This window comes from Littorina saxatilis, linkage group LG6, assembly GCF_037325665.1.
Source record: "Littorina saxatilis isolate snail1 linkage group LG6, US_GU_Lsax_2.0, whole genome shotgun sequence".
NCBI lineage: Eukaryota > Metazoa > Mollusca > Gastropoda > Littorinimorpha > Littorinidae > Littorina > Littorina saxatilis.
Genome location: NC_090250.1, coordinates 31,610,100 through 31,626,722, shown reverse-complemented (window position 1 = coordinate 31,626,722; position 16,623 = coordinate 31,610,100). Strand labels below are relative to the sequence as shown.

At 42.6% G+C, this 16,623-nt stretch overlaps 1 protein-coding gene and 1 long non-coding RNA gene across 2 annotated transcripts; both read right to left on the bottom strand.

The window, feature by feature from the left end:
• Positions 1–1,318: 1,318 nt before the first annotated feature.
• Positions 1,319–6,321, bottom strand: LOC138969011 (proton-associated sugar transporter A-like). Its single transcript, XM_070341699.1, has 4 exons — positions 5,748–6,321; positions 5,042–5,142; positions 2,467–2,639; positions 1,319–1,708 (listed from the first exon to the last, which is right to left on the bottom strand). The coding sequence occupies exons 1-4, from the start codon at positions 6,296–6,298 to the stop codon at positions 1,505–1,507; spliced, it is 1,029 nt and encodes a 342-aa protein (XP_070197800.1). The 5' UTR covers positions 6,299–6,321; the 3' UTR covers positions 1,319–1,504.
• A 519-nt stretch (positions 6,322–6,840) lies between these two features.
• Positions 6,841–15,568, bottom strand: LOC138969010 (uncharacterized). The gene is made up of 3 exons (XR_011456345.1): positions 15,314–15,568; positions 14,333–14,818; positions 6,841–7,061 (listed from the first exon to the last, which is right to left on the bottom strand). It is a non-coding gene; the product is annotated as an uncharacterized lncRNA (long non-coding RNA).
• Positions 15,569–16,623: the final 1,055 nt, after the last annotated feature.

The window sequence follows — 16,623 nt, the reverse complement described above, 5'->3', positions numbered from 1 at the left end:
CAACAGAGGAGAGAACAAACACGTTTTGCGAACTCACGCTTGACAAACCTAAACACAGGAGCAGCCATTGTGGATAGATCTACTTTTTGACGGAAGTGACCGAACAACTGTGAATGACGTCTCGGTATATGTGAATGACGTCACAGTCATCGTCACAGTCTGTATCTTTTGAAGCATCGCATTCTTCATGACGTCTTTCTGTGTCTGCATCCGCGCAATGTTTGTTCATTCCGGAATCTTTGTCATCTATGTTAACTCTGTCCTTATAGTGTCAGACTAACAGGCCTCCTGAGCGAGCCACTTTCCAAGGGAAGCTAAATTCGCGTATGGAAACAGTACTGTCGTCTGGGATGCCGTTTTCAGTATTCTGAGCGTTGAAGAATGTGTAAAGAGAAGAAACGATAACAGCAGGAGAAATAAAAGTCGTGTGTGCATTATTTGGCTTTTGGAGGGACGATTTTGAGTTTGAATCCGTTCTTGCCATGCTCCTAAAGCGTGTAACATACAATCTTGCACACGTTTGCTTTAGTAGTGACAAAGAAGGAAAGCGTGTGACATTAATTGATGGTTAAAGTGATTGGGAGCAAAACGAGTGTATGTTGATATGGTACCTTTCCTCCGAGTTGGGATGATGTGTTTAGTACCCAATATTGACGGACTGTGTGATGATATCTTCTGCTATGGTCTGTTGAGACAGTGATATCAAAATCAAGACCGGAGGTCAATGTTAGATATATTGCTAATTCTCTGGACATTTTGTATTTACTGTAAAGAAATTACAAAAGTATTTGTCTCAGTTTTGGCTGTTCCATATCCCTCCCTCTGATTATTATTTCTTTTTGTTCACTCTTTTCTTATACTTTTCAGTATTTCAAAATGTCTTTTATTTCAAAAAGTCTTTAATCACTTGCTCAACTAAATTCTGGGATCATTACATTTTCCTATATATATTTGTTTGTTTTTAAATTTTTTTGTTTTTGTTTTTGAAGTGGGGAAGCAAGAAACAGGTCGTCGATATCGACGGAAATGTTATCACGTTTGCATTGAGCTCAGTTTTTCCCAATTGACCAATGGAAATCCACGTAACATATGAAATAGCAATATTGTTTGGTAACACAACCTTCTGAGAAACATGTTGATAACAATTGATAATTTACTATAATAGCTATGCCTCATGTCTTTGCGTTCTGCTCAATACTCTTAAAATAAAAATAATAATATAAATAAAGAAAAAAAACTAAAACCAATTAGAACAAAATATGAACACAAAACCAAACCAGTGTTGCTTGCTGTTTATGTTTCACTTTTATAAACTGATCTAGTGTACGTATATATGTCACATCCTGCATGTGTGAAAGGTTACTATGCTCAAATCAATGGCTTGAGTCCAACCAAGCAGGATTCATTGTCGACAATTTCAGTTAAAAAGACGTCATTTAGCAGAGAGTCTGTTCAATTCTCAATTCCAGTATGACTGAATCTAAAACAATTAATTCACACATGTCTATAGTTTTCCCAGGAAGAGGAAGACCGCAGAAGACAGACAACCGAGCCCAGTTCCCAACCACAGCGGAATGGTGACCATACCAGTCAAGTCCTCCAGGGGTCCCACCAGGCTGTAAATGGTGCAGTAGACCAGAGGGATACAGGCACTGACCAGAGACATGGCCAGTCCTACTTTCTCCTTTCCGCTTCCTGAGTTTGCTTCCTGCGAACATAAGATTTGTTTCGTTTATTGCAGACTTAAAAACAGGAAAACGCCTCATAATCTTAGCAATTTCACTGCTCAAGGTAAGATCTGAAGGTAAGTGTAACCGAGTGCACGAAGCACAACAATCACCTTTGGAGGAATAACCACAGTCAAACAGAGTTGGGAATTTAAGAGCTAACTTAATAGCCCTACACAAACTACTATGGGTACGCTATAGGGTCCCCAAGAGCATACAAGGTGACAACAGCAGTCACACCCCATCACAAACAGCTACTCCACATTTCACTGTGTGCCGTCTTCCAACGTACCAAACACGTCAAGCTACAATAAAGAGCTCACGCTTTGGCAGGGAGACAACTCCATCAATGCAGAGCAACCGCCTGCGCCACCCTGTCACACACGTCTCGAGCTCGCCTTGTTAGTAATATTCGGCAGTTCACCATGAAGCTGAAACGCCAAGAAAGAAGCATTTCGACTTCGATACGATATCGCAAACAGCAAAGCCTGTCTTTCCCTGCTGTACAAAGTCGAGATTGTGGAGCATCTCCAAGCAGAAGAACACTACAAGGAACATACTAAATTATCAGTTAAACTCATCAGAGTTTGCATTGTATGATTAATATGCACTGCCATTGTATTAAACTCATCAAAGACTGTGAGATGCCATTGAATGCCGTGTTTCAATGTGACCACGCTTATATCATATAGACAACACATTATGATTAAAATAATTGTTGGATACGCGGCCTGCTCACCATGGACTGTACGACGTCATTGATGACGGCGTAAGGGACGAAGTAGAAGCAGGCCCTCTGAAAGCCGGCCACCACGGCGGCGAGGAAGAAGACCTCCAGTCTGGCGGTCAGTGCCAGGGTCATTAGACTTATTGCCAGCATCATGTTGGCCAACACAAATTCCACACGATAACCTGTACACAAAAAATACAAAAACAAGAGGCGAAGCCTTCAAGGCTCACGTAAGAAATAGACAAACAGTAACACAAACTCAATCATTCCGTCACACATACACACCCACACACACAGTAAGCTTAGGTGACACTGTGCAAGAAAGAGAGACACTAGATCTAGATCTGTCTGTGTCTGCATGTTGCCTACTTACAGGGACACGACTGCCAAATAGTCTCGGCCCGCTCAAAATAACAATGACCGAGACCACACACACCACGCGAGAGAGAAAGACTACAGGGAGGCATGCCGTCATGATGCATTAATTGACGTCAAACACTTTTGACCGTGACGTAATCTTATGCGAGCTTTATCCATAGTCTTGGATAACCACTCACACATAGACTCGGAAATGTTAAAGTTTCTACCACAGACATACACACACACACACACGCACACACGCACACACACACGCACGCACAAACGCACAGACAGACAAAGTTACGATCGCATAGGCTACACTTCGTGAGCCAAAAACCAGATTACCAACAACAACAACAACAACAACGTAACAATAATACAGCAAACAAACTTCGTTTTCAAGGAAGAACAAGAGGCGAAGCCTTCAAGGCTCACGTAAGAAATCGACAAACAGTAACACAAACTCAATCACTCCGTCACACATACACACAATCACACACACACACAGTAAGCATAGGTGAAACTGTGCAAGAAAGCGAGACCCTGGATCTGCCAACTAGTCTCGGCCCGCTCACAATAAGAATGACCGAGACTTTCAGTAATTCCTTTGCGTGACGTCTAACCCTCTTACGTCATAATGTGACGTCTTCAAATAGTTTCTATCACACACGTCAAACACTTTTGACCGAGACGTAATCTTCTTATGCGAGCTTTATCCATAGACTCGGAAATGTTAAAGTTTCTATCACACACACACGCACGCACGCACGCACGCACGCACGCACAGACAGACAAAGTTTATCATCGCATAGGCTACACTTACGTGAGCCAACTTTACGTGAGCCAAATTATAAGCGAATGTTTCATTCAACTTTTCTTAACAGCGAGAGTTTTGTATGCAAAGTGGTGTTTACTTGAGAACAATGTAATTCTTTCTTTCTTCATTTGGTGTTTAACGTCGTTTTCAACCACAAAGGTTATATCGCGACGGGGAAAGGGGGGAGAGGGGATAGAGCCACTTGTCAATTGTTTCTTGTTCACAAAAGCACTAATCAAAATTTTGCTCCAGGGGCTTGCAACGTAGTACAATATATTACCTTACTGGGAGAATGCAAGTTTCCAGTACAAAGGACTTAACATTTCATACATACTGCTTGACTAAAATCTTTACAAAAATTGACTATATTCTATACAAGAAACACTTAACAAGGGTAAAAGGAGAAACAGAATCCGTTAGTCGCCTCTTACGACATGCTGGGGAGCATCGGGTAAATTCTTCCCCCTAACCCGCGGGGGGTAACAATGTAATGACGTAGTACATAGTATTTGAATATAATCCTATGCTGTTGTATTGTTTTGTTTGTCCTTATGTTACATGCAGCACTACTGCAATTTCTCATATTAACAGTGGTATTAGTTTTCGGTAGAGAATCTTCTTCTTCTTCTTCGTTCATTTGCTGAAACTACCATTGTTTTTTCATGACCATTTGTGACCCACCATTTGTGACCCTCCACCACGAAATGAGTCGCGTATCACCTTTGCATGATTTTCATATTTTTACATTTTCCTAACGAGTTTTTTATGCTCTATCCAGTGGTGAAACCCGCTTTAGAAAAGAGCAAAAACTGTTTGAGTTATAAGCCTGTGACTAAGGTGACCCTCACACTGTTACAAGACACTCCCCGGACTTATATAAAGCCTATAGCGCAGAACCGCGCGAGGTGACATGCGACTCATTTCGTGGTGGAGGGTCACATTTAAGCAGCCATGCGCCACTTTCGGGGTGCATGCATGGTATTTTGTGTTTCTATAACCCACCGAACTCAGACATGGATTACGGGATCTTTTCCGTGCGCACTTGGTCTTGTGCTTGCGTGTACACACGAAGGGGGGTCATGCACTAGCAGGTCTCTACATACGTTGACCTTGGAGATCGGAAAAAAGTCTGCACCCGTAACCTATCAGGCGCAGCCGGGATTCGAACCAACGACCTTCCGCTTGGGATGCCAGCGCCTTATCCACTGGCCATTGCGCCCGTCTTTGGTAGAGAATGTTCAAATAATTAGTCATGTCTATTCTTTCTTATCTTCCATTCTTCTATTACTCCGTCTCTCTTGTTCTTCCTAAAAAAAAAAAAGGTGTTCACTCCCTGGATTGACCAGGAGGTGCATTTTAGCTATATCCTTTTAACCATACAAACGCATGGAAGTGTGTTTAACTTACCTAGTACAGCTAGTATTCTAGGTTGGACTATGCACATCAAAAGATAAGATGAACAATGGCCGAGGAATCCCCATGACGCATATCGCAATCCTTCCTGATACCTGAAACAAATATTAAGAATTACTAACAAAATACAAAATGTTATTTGTCGTGGCTTTTAGTAGAAATTACAACTCTACACATATAAAGTCACTCATCTATTGTCTTGAACATGTCAGAAAGTTTTAAAGCAAATTCTGTATACTCCTTGCTGGTTAACGTTCCTTTGAATAGACATAGCCGCCTCTTCACATTTTGGTTGAGTTATACCACAACTACTGCACATTGATTGATGTTGCTGCTGCTACTACTACTACTGTTACGACTACTACTACAACTTCAACTACTACAACTACTACTACTACTGCTAATATTACCTCCATCAAGGCCACTTTTTCTCTTCGTTTTTGTCTTTCTTCTCACTTAGTAAACGAGTAATGAAGAACATGTACCTTAACCCTAGCAAGATGCTTAAGGAATACCTATAACCAATACCAAAAAGCCTCGCATGTTTTGCTTTCAAAATCAGTCACATTCTTGTTTTAGGACTTTCAATACAAATTTAAAGAACCAGACTGGAAGAATTGTTGTAACATGTAGTGTAGATAGTCGGGATTTATTCCAATCCTTAACATAGTTATTAATTAGCGTCTGTTTTTATGTTTACCTTGATAGACTCTCAGAACCTGGAGGCGCACTGGGATCACCCCCACAGATGGCTTTCCCCGCGAAATCAGAACTGGTGTACGTGAACAGGAACAGCTCTCCAAAGAAAAGGTATGCAGAGATACAAATTATTGCAACGTTGGCCTTTAAACCCCGAGGCGTGCGGCCTTGGTCTTTAAACAGGGCAACCCCCGAAGCAGAGTCTTGTGTTCCATAGTGAGAAGCCTGGGACAAATTGTGGGAGTTGGGAAGCGCGTCCTTTCCTTTGTCGGTCAGGATAAGTCTTTTCTCTGAAGACTCCGTGTTGTCAACATTCCAAGGCGTCAACATGGGATCAAAGTCCACCCCAGCATTACTCTGTGAAGAAACACTGTGCGCTAGGGTGACTGACCACAAACTTCTTGTCATTTCATCGTCAGGGCTGGTACTGCTTTCAGTCTTGACTTTGGAGTCATCATTTGAAGTATGGAGGTCATCGTGGTTTGAGTTTTGACTGAGCTGATACCGGCCCGTTAGCAGAGTGGTGAGCAGACCCAGAACAACAAACACCATCACCACAACGCCCTGAACTGTAGTCTGTATGGAAAGACTGCCACTGCAGCAGATAAGAACATGAACAGGAATATAATTATATTGCCAGCTGTAACAATTTGACAACAAAGATATTGATTCTTGCCATCTTCTCTGAAGTAACATCCAAACCTAACGGGTCACCCGTCTGTAGTATGTTGTCTGTTTTTCATCTTGTTCGTCTTTTTTGAAGGCTGATAAGTGGAAGTTCTTGTGAATGTTTGAATATTCAGCTTAGACTATAATTTTCCTTAAACTTACTTTTAGTTGATTATTTAAAAAAAAACTTAAAACAATGACATCTTCAAAACAGTTTCGTGTCAAGAATGCCTGGTTTTGAATTATGATCTAGCTTTGCAAGACTCGACAGCTAACGACCGGTGTGTCTGTGTCGTTGAGGTTGAGGATATACGCTCTTGCTCTTAATCAATTTTCGTATCTAACTAAAGAGCAAAAGCGGTCACAACAGGTCAAAATAATCACAGACAACTACAGCAACCGAGCTCAAACAAACGTACCCTTCTATATGCGACAAGCCAAGAAGCGACGCAAAATCCACCACCCCTAGAGCTGCCGTGGACACCCCACCAGCGGACGCCATGACAAGTCCGACAAGGAGAACAGAGGTGTGTTCAGAGCGAGGGGTGCACGTCAGTATGAAGGACTTGGTGAAGCCGTTTAAGGTGTCGTACCCTATGTCGAGCAGAATGAACGCCACCATAACCAGACCGGCTTTGAAGGGTACCTGTGGATTAAGACTTTTTTGTATGAAAATTAGTGTCGGACGAACACGTTTACTGAGTTAACAAAACTAAAACCAAACAATCAACAGATGAGCGGTAACAGACACACTACTATTACCACTACTACTTCTACAACTACTACTATTAATAATACCACTACTCCTACAACTAATACGACTACTACTACTACTACAACTACCACAACCACTACTTATTCTTATTCTACTGTACTACTATTATTGATTATAATAATAATAATAATAATAATAATAATAATAATAATTGTCAGTAAGTACTGGTGTCACATGACTGATGTGAACCAGTTGATTGGCTAATGGCGATGCGCTAAAACTGTTAGCGCACTCTTGGAGTGCGCTAACTTTTCCACAGAGCGTATTCTTACGCCCTTTACCTAAGCAAGACTGTGCTCTCATCCTCAGAATTAATTACTGACATGTAGCTTATATTCTCCACAATACCAAATGACCATAAATTCCCTACTTCTCAATTAAAGCAGAAGTGGTTTTTTTCTGACAGATTGCATGTGCCTGTGCCACAGTGCGGCTGCCACTGATCTAAAAATAGAAGCCGCTGGGTTTCATCTAATTCTTGCCGACTTGCATAGATTCTTCTCATCGTGTTAGTGGCATGTAGCTTATCATCCACATTACCAAATGATGAGTTAATATAAAATTCCCATCCGCTAGCAGAAAACACAAGTGTTATTCCGATAACGTACCAGCTAGACCAGTTTGCGGGAAGACTGACTCGATCGACTCTGTCATACGTAGCCGCACTGACTACACTGAAATACGACTGCATCAGTTCAGTAAATGAATGGTTTCCGAATTATTATTTCAAGGCAAGAACAATCGTAATCGAAAACGTGTAGGGTTCAGAACGTTCTTACCATTATAAGACTTATTACCAGCGTGCCTCGTGCGTGCAGACTCAGTCAGTGCAGACTGCATGCAGTGGTTTGATTGCCCTAGCAGACGACATAAACCCCGCTCAGCAAATTAACATGTTGGGCAAATGTGAACGAAAAAACGATGGGGATATAATACGTGTAGGGTTCAGAGCATTCTTACCGTTCATATTTAGTATCAGACTCCCCGATGAATGAAGATACAACACGAAAATATACCACATTTGTTTTGAAAATGTGCGAACCGTCGAGTCCCGCGGCTTCGAGTTCGAGTCAATTCAAGGGGAGTCACTCCGCACAGTCAATCCGTCGAAGCTCGACTGGAGGTTTCGAATCGCAAATAATGAAGAGCACAGCCCTTTCTCCGAGTTCAAATGAGGTCTCTCTGAAAGATCATCACTGTTCAGATTAACGCTACACTGGAATTTACCAACAGAAATTAAAATGCGTGTGACGAAAGCACGACACACTTGAGACACCCCACACAAAAGTAGATCTTTACTGTACACGACCTGACCACACAGTTATGCCTATTCAAATGCGCGTTGCAAAATGTGCGCTTGGAATCTTCTTTTTTCTATGGCGGTACTGACAATATCGTTATTGAAACAATCCCAGTGCACTAAGGGATTTATAGAGCAAATCTCGAAAATAATTATTGAACTCAGCGCTATGCGCTTCGTTCAATAATGAATTTTCTCGATTTGCTCTATAAATCCCTTAGTGCACTGGGATGTCTCAATAACTTAAATAATAATAATAATAATAATAATAATAATAATAATAATAATAATAATAATAATTGTCAGTAAGTACTGGTGTCACATGACTGATGTGAACCAGTTGATTGGCTAATGGCAATGCGCTAAAACTGTTAGCGCACTCTTGGAGTGCGCTAACTTTTCCACAGAGCGTATTCTTCCGCCCTTTGCCTAAGCGAGACTGTGCTCTCATCCTCAGAATTAATTAATGACATGTAGCTTATATTCTCCACAATACCAAATGACCATAAATTCCCTGCTTCTCAATTAAAGCAGAAGTGTTTTTTTTTCTGACAGATTGCATGTGCCTGTGCCAGTGCCAGTGATCTAAAAATAGAAGCCGCTGTGTTTCATCTAATTTTCGCCGACTTGCATAGATTCTTCTCATATGCCGTGTTATTGGCATGTAGCTTATCATCCACATTACCAAATGATGAGTTAGTATACAATTCCCAGCGGCTAACAGAAAACACAAGTGTTATTCCGATAACGTACCAGCTAGACCAGTTTGGAAGACTGACTCGATCGACTCTGTAGCAGACTACACGGAAATACGACTACATCAGTTCAGTAAATGAATGGTTTCCGAGCTATTATTTAAAAGGAAAGAACAATCGTAATCAAAAACGTGTAAGGTTCAGAACGTTCTTACCATATATAAGACTTATTACCAGCGTGCAGACTCAGTGCAGACTGCAGTGGTTCGATTGCTCAGGTAGCCTAGCACTAGCAGACGACATTAACCCCGCTCAGCAAATTAACATGTTGGGCAAATGTGAACGAAAAAAACGATGGGGATATAATACGTGTAGGGTTCAGAGCATTCTTACCGTTCATATTTAGTATCAGACTCCCCGATGAGTGAAGATACAACACGAGAAATATGCCACATTTGTTTTGAAAATGTGCGAACCGTCGAGTCCTTCGAGTCAATTCAAGGGGAGTCACTCCGCACAGTCCATCCGTCGAAGCTCGACTGGAGGTTTCGAATCGCAAATCCTTTCTCCGAGTTCAAATGAGGTCTCTCTGAAAGATCATCACTGTTCAGATTAACGCTACACTGGAATTTACCAACAGAAATTAAAATGCGTGTGACGAAAGCACGACACACTTGAGACACCCCACACAAAAGTAGATCTTTACTGTACACGACCTGACCACACAGTTATGCCTATTCAAATGCGCGTTGCAAAATGTGCGTTTGGAATCTTCTTTTTTCTATGGCGGTACTGACAATATCGTTATTGAAACAATCCCAGTGCACTAAGGGATTTATAGAGCAAATCTCGAAAATAATTATTGAACTCAGCGCTATGCGCTTCGTTCAATAATGAATTTTCTCGATTTGCTCTATAAATCCCTTAGTGCACTGGGATGTCTCAATAACTTAAATAATAATAATAATAATTGTCAGTAAGTACTGGTGTCACATGACTGATGTGAAACAGTTGATTGGCTAATGGCAATGCGCTTAAAACTGTTAGCGCACTCCAAGAGTGCGCTAACTTTTCCAGAGAGCGTATTCTTCCGCCCTTTTCCAAAGCGAGGCTGTGCCCCTTCTTTTGATTTGAGAAGATTCTTCTCATCCTCCGTGTTAGTGACATGTAGCTTATCTTCTCCACATTACCAAATGATGCTTGACCCTAAATGTCCCGCGGCTAAAAGCAGAAGTGTTTTTTCTGACAGATTTCATGCGCCTGTGCCACAGTGAGTCTGGCCTCTTCTTTCGACTTGCGAAGATTCTTCTCAGCCGCTGTGTTAGTGGCATGTAGCTTATCGTCTCTACAATACCAAACAATGATTGCTTGACCCTAAAATTTCCCGCGGCTAAAAGCAGAAGGTTATTTTTGGAACAGATTTCGAGCTGGACAAAGCAGCATTTGGAAGTCGACTGATTCAATAGACTGTCCTACTCGTATGTAGCAGACGACATCATCAGTTCAGGACTGAAATGAACGGTTTTCGCATATTTCAAGACAACTACGATGTAAACAGAATACGCGAAGGCTTCAAAACATTCTTACCATGTAATCATAGCACCAACCTCCCAGATGAATGCAGGTGCATTGCGAGAAATAACATGCCAACTTTATTTGTTTGCGAATGAGGGAACGAACGTGTCACTTTGAGTCGTTTGACATCAGGGGACGCCACTCAGTTGCTTGGGGGTCGTTCATTTTTTGGGGAGCATAGAACATTTCGGTACATGTTGTTTTTTATACCAATAATTAATACATAAGTGAAACTGTATGCTAACGGGTACATTTCGCACAACTGTAACTCATACTGTTAGTTGCTACTCGATGAAACGGTACAGAGGGTAATCAAATCGTAAAATGCATGGTCGGCGATGAAACCGTCAATACCCCCGAAATGTGCAAAGCCGACACACACACAAAAGTAGATCTAACTCGACCTGTCCACAATTGATCCAAACGCTGGCAGAAAAATGTGCCTTTTCAAACGTTCTAATCTATTGTCGTTACTGACAATATCGTTATTAAATCTCTTAGCGCACTGTGATGTCGCAATAATAATAATAATAATTGTCAGTAAGTACTGGTGTCACATGACTGATCTGCCGTGAACCAGTTGATTGGCTAATGGCGATGCGCTAAAACTGTTAGCGCACTCCAAGAGTGCGCTAACTTTTCCACAGAGCGTATTCTTCCGCCGTTTGCCTAAGCGAGACTGTACTCTCATCCTCAGAATTAATAAATGACATGTAGCTTATATTCTCCACAATACCAAATGACCATAAATGTCCTGCTTCTCAATTAAAGCAGAAGTGGTTTTTTTCTGACAGATTGCAAGGGCCTGTGCCACAGTTGCCACTGATCTAAAAATAGAATCCGCTGTGTCTAATTTTTCAGTTTCGACTTGCGAAGATTCTTCTCATAATTATGCCGTGCTAGTGGCATGTAGCTTATTATCCACATTACGAAATGATGAGTTAGTATACAATTCCCAGTAGCTAACAGAAAACACAAGTGTTATTCCGATAACGTACCAGCTAGATCAGCATTTGGAATATACGTAGTAGACTAGGCTACACTGAAATACGACTGCATCAGTTCAGTAAATGAATGGTTTCCGAATTATTATTTCAAGGCAAGAACAATCGGAATCGAAAACGTGTAGGGTTTAGAACGTTCTTCTATCTATATATATATACGACTTGTGTCTGTCTGTCTGTCTGTCTGTCTGTCTGTCTGTCTGTCTGTCTGTCTGTTCGCGATGCACGGCCAAAGTTCTCGGTGGATCTTTTTCAAACTTGGACACCGTATTCAGCTACATCCCGGACACAACCTCATCGATGAGATATTTCAACACGTGCTCTCAGCGCGCAGCGCTGTGCGCGCTGAACCGATTTTTGTTCTTTTTTTTTCGGGATCCACTACCAGTAACTCTTCCTTATCTTCTCCAGTGTTTTCAGCCTCGATTATCTCCCTTCCTCCGTGTGGCGTCAATCCATATTCCCGTTACTACGTTACTATTTTTAGAAGGTCACTGCACGTTGCTATTTTTAGAAGGTCTCCAGTGTTTTGCGCGTTTATCTCCTTTCCTTCGTGCGCCGGCAAAGCCGGCGTACACCCGGCAAAGCCGGGTCCCAGGCGCAGCCTGGTATTCGGCTCTACTTCTTCCCGGCGAAGCCGGTACCCGGCGAAGCGGGTAATCATCTAGTATATATATATATATACGACTTGTGTCTGTGTGTCTGTGTGTCTGTGTGTGTGTGTGTGTGTTCGCGATGCACGGCCAAAGTTCTCGATGGATCTGCTTCAAATTTGGTGGGCATATTCAGGTAGACCCCGGACACAACCTGGTCGATGAGAATTTTCAACACGTGCTCTCAGCGCGCAGCGCTGAACCGATTTTGGTTTTTCTGTTCATCTTCCCAGATCCATTCCCAGTAACTCTTCCTTATCTTCTCCAGTGTTTTGCGTTTATCTCCCTTCCTTCGTGTGGCGTCAATCCATATTCCCGTTACTATTTTTAGAAGGTCACTGCCCACAACGCTTTCATCCATTCCCAGTAACTCTTCCTTATCTTCTCCAGTGTTTTGCGCGTTTATCTCCCTTCCTTCGTACGGTGTATTCGGCTCTACTTCTTCCCGGCGAAGCCGGCTACCCGGCGAAGCCGGGTATTCCTCTAGTACCATATATAAGTCTTACCAGCCTGCCTCATGCGTGCAGACTCAGTGCAACGTGACGAGCAATTTTTGTTTTTGAAATGAGACTGCAGACGCAGTGGTTCGATTGCCATAGCCTAGCAGACGACATAAACCCCGCTCAGCAAATTAACATGTTGGGCAAATGTGAACGAAAAAACGATGGGGATATAATACGTGTAGGGTTCAGAGCATTCTTACCGTTCATATTTAGTACCAGACTCCCCGATGAGTGAAGATACCACACGAGAAACATGCCACATTTATTTTGAAAATGTGCTAACCGTCGACCTTGGGGTTAGCCAATTCAAGGGGAGTCACTCTGCACAGTCAATCCGTCGAAGCTTGACTGGAGGTTTCGAATCGCAAATAACTAAGAACACAGTCCTTTCTCCGAGTTCAAATGAGGTCTCTCTGAAAGATCATCACTGTTTAGCTTAACGCTACACTGGAATTTACCAACAGAAATTAAAACAAGAGTTTGCGTGTGACGAAAGCACGACACACTTGAGACAGCCCACGCAAAAGTAAATCTTCCACGACCTCACCACACAGTTATGCCTATTCAAATGCGCGTAGCAGAATGTGCGTGTTGTATCTTCTTTTTTTCTCTGGCGGTACCGACAATATCGTTATTGAAACAATCCCAGTGCACTAAGGGATTTATAGAGCAAATCTCGAAAATAATTATTGAACTCAGCGCTATGCGCTTCGTTCAATAATGAATTTTCTCGATTTGCTCTATAAATCCCTTAGTGCACTGGGATGTCTCAATAACTTAAATAATAATAATAAAAATATCAATAACAATAATAATAATATAATAATGAACACTTATGAATCTCGCCAGAGGTCACAGCGATGTACCAAAAGAAAAACACACGCACGCACGCACGCACGCACGTACGCACGCACGCACGCACGCACGCGCATGCACGCGCACGCACGCACGCACACCCATGCATACACACACACACACATACACACACACACACACAAATACACACACGCGCACCAACGATGCAATCTAATAAACGATTTTCGGAAATAACTCCGTCGAGTTTGCATTGGTTGTGGAAGAGTTACCTTTTCTGTGAAAACGGCAGATAAACAATGAAGGGACCAATCACTAGCGAGGGTTGTGTCGGAAATACGTGGAGATACGCACGTGTTTCCGGCACAACCATCGCTAGTGATTGGTCCCTCCCTTGTTTGTCTACAAAGATTGCAAGGACAGGTCACTCTCTCACAACCCATACAATCCTGATGGAGTTATTTTCGGAATTCATCCATTAACACTAACTTTACATAATTGAAAGTAATATCATTTTTGTATGGCCCAAACCGATTACGTATCAGACTCAATAAAACATGCAAAAGAGAACATTAACATTAACAAGATTAGTGACTAACCTCAGACGGATTTTTACTCGGTTCATTCTGTCCTGTTTCATTCCCCGCTGCTTCGCTCGATAGAACTGCTGTAAATGGAACGCTCTCAGAATTCCTCGATGACGAAGATGAGACAAGTATGCTGTTTTCATATCCGAGACTATCATTTGGAATTGTGGACACATTGAATGGACTGGTTTCGTTGTGTAGTAGTAATTCGCTTTTGGCAGATGCATTCCAAAGAGGCAGGAGATCGCTCGGGGAGCCCTGCATTTCACTGTATCGCATCAGATCAGACAGATGCAACAAGTTTGCAACGATGAGGAGACTCATCCCCAGAAAAAGGACAGCAGCTGCAAAAATCATGGCTGCTTTCTTGCGGCGTCTTGGATTCGAACCTTTGTCTGTGATCCAGCCAATAAAAGGCAAAAGCAGCAGGGCGGAGGGACCAGAAATAAGCCCTGTCAGTGACACCAGACTCAGGGGAATTCCTAGCGTCTGCAGAACCTGGAAGAAAAATAGTACATTGGGCAACGTGTTTTTTTGTTTTTGTATCAACTGTTACACAAAGATCGGTTGAGGGTCACAACTGTTTATGTGGATTTTACAAGAGATTGCATGCCAAAGTCCAAAATTCAAAATAAAAAAACAAGAAAGGCAGGTTGTTTCATTCAGTCAAACCCCAAACTCGAGCACAAACTCAACTGGAAAGAAAGAGAAAATGTAACAATTAATGGTTCTCCTTGCTCACCTGAGTGCAGTATTTTTTCTTTCTTTTTATGTTGTAAAGTATTTCCAAATGTTAGGCTTACTGCAGCCTACACACACACTCAGACAAAAAACACAAAACACACATACACACACACACAAACACAACACACACACACACACACACACACACACACACACACATACACACACACACACACACACACACACACACACACACACACACAACACACACACACACATACACACACACACACACACACACACACTTACAGGCATGTTGTAAAGTATCTCAAAATTGCAGGTCGATTCTGCCGCCCACAACACAGCGCCCAGTAAGAGCTTCAGCCAGACACTCATCGTGACGGACTGTCGTCTTCCACTCGTCTGCATCACACTTGTCTTGTCAAAACAGCAGGCCCTATTGCTACGCTGAAAACACAATAGCTGTTACTGTCGTCTTCTGCTCGTCGGCATTACACTTCTCTTGTCAAAACAGCAGACCTTAATGCTACGCTGAAAACACAATAGCTGTTAATAACCAGCGAGAACAGCCACTGGGTAATTAAACCACGTAATGTTGCGCCAGTCTACTCAGAGGTTTCAAGGTTTCAAGGTTTTTTATTTATTAAGTCACACGCACACTGGTAGTGCACGCAGGCACAGCAAACAGTGAACTTAATTAAACAACAAAAGAATAACAGAACACACTAACAAACCACATCTTTATCAACTAGAGCTCTTATCGACAGGAATAGTCTCCTTTATGCTTGTTTTGCTACGCTAAGAAAAAAAAAAAACCTGTAATTAACAGTATTTAAACAAAAAACAAAACAAAACAAAAAGCAAACAGACAAACCAACAGGATAGGAACCACAACGAAACACGTAAATCATCTACCCTGGGATCTTTATCGTGCGCATGCGTGCACACGGGGGTGTTCGGACACCGAGGGGAGTCTGCACAAAGTTGACTCTGGGACACATCCCGCGCCGAACTTGGGGGTTGAACCCACGCTGATAGTAACAACCGGTTTTGAAGCCAGCGCCTCTACCGACTGGGCAAACTCCCCCCCCCCCCCCCCCATTTGTTGGGGTCAAGAAGTCCCCCCCCCCCCCCCATTTGTTGGGGTCAAGAAGTTCCATGGAGGGCGGGGAGTATGGAGTAACACATAGTGTTTTGCTCAAAACATTCCCACCCAAGCAGAGACGCGCTAGGGGTACGCATTACCGTGAAGCTGGCAGTCAGTGCTACCAAATGTCGTCTGTGTCTACCACTCGGTGGTGACTTAATATGGGTCTATGTAAGCAGATGCCAGCGCAAGCAATCTGATGCAGAGTCAGGAGGCGGTTTGGTACAAGAGAACCTTAGAGGCCACAGCCTCGGCCGTCTAAGGGGTCTGTGTGTCTGGAGGCACATTTGGTTTCTGAGGTTCAAGCGGAGCTGTTGCCTCTGCTCCCAAGTTCCCGTGTCTGGAGGCGTTTTTGGTATGGAAGCAAACCTGTATGTAGGTTGGGGCCTCTGCCTTTCATGATGCCAGGACTACAAAATGTGTGTCTTGGGACACATTTAGCTTAAGATTC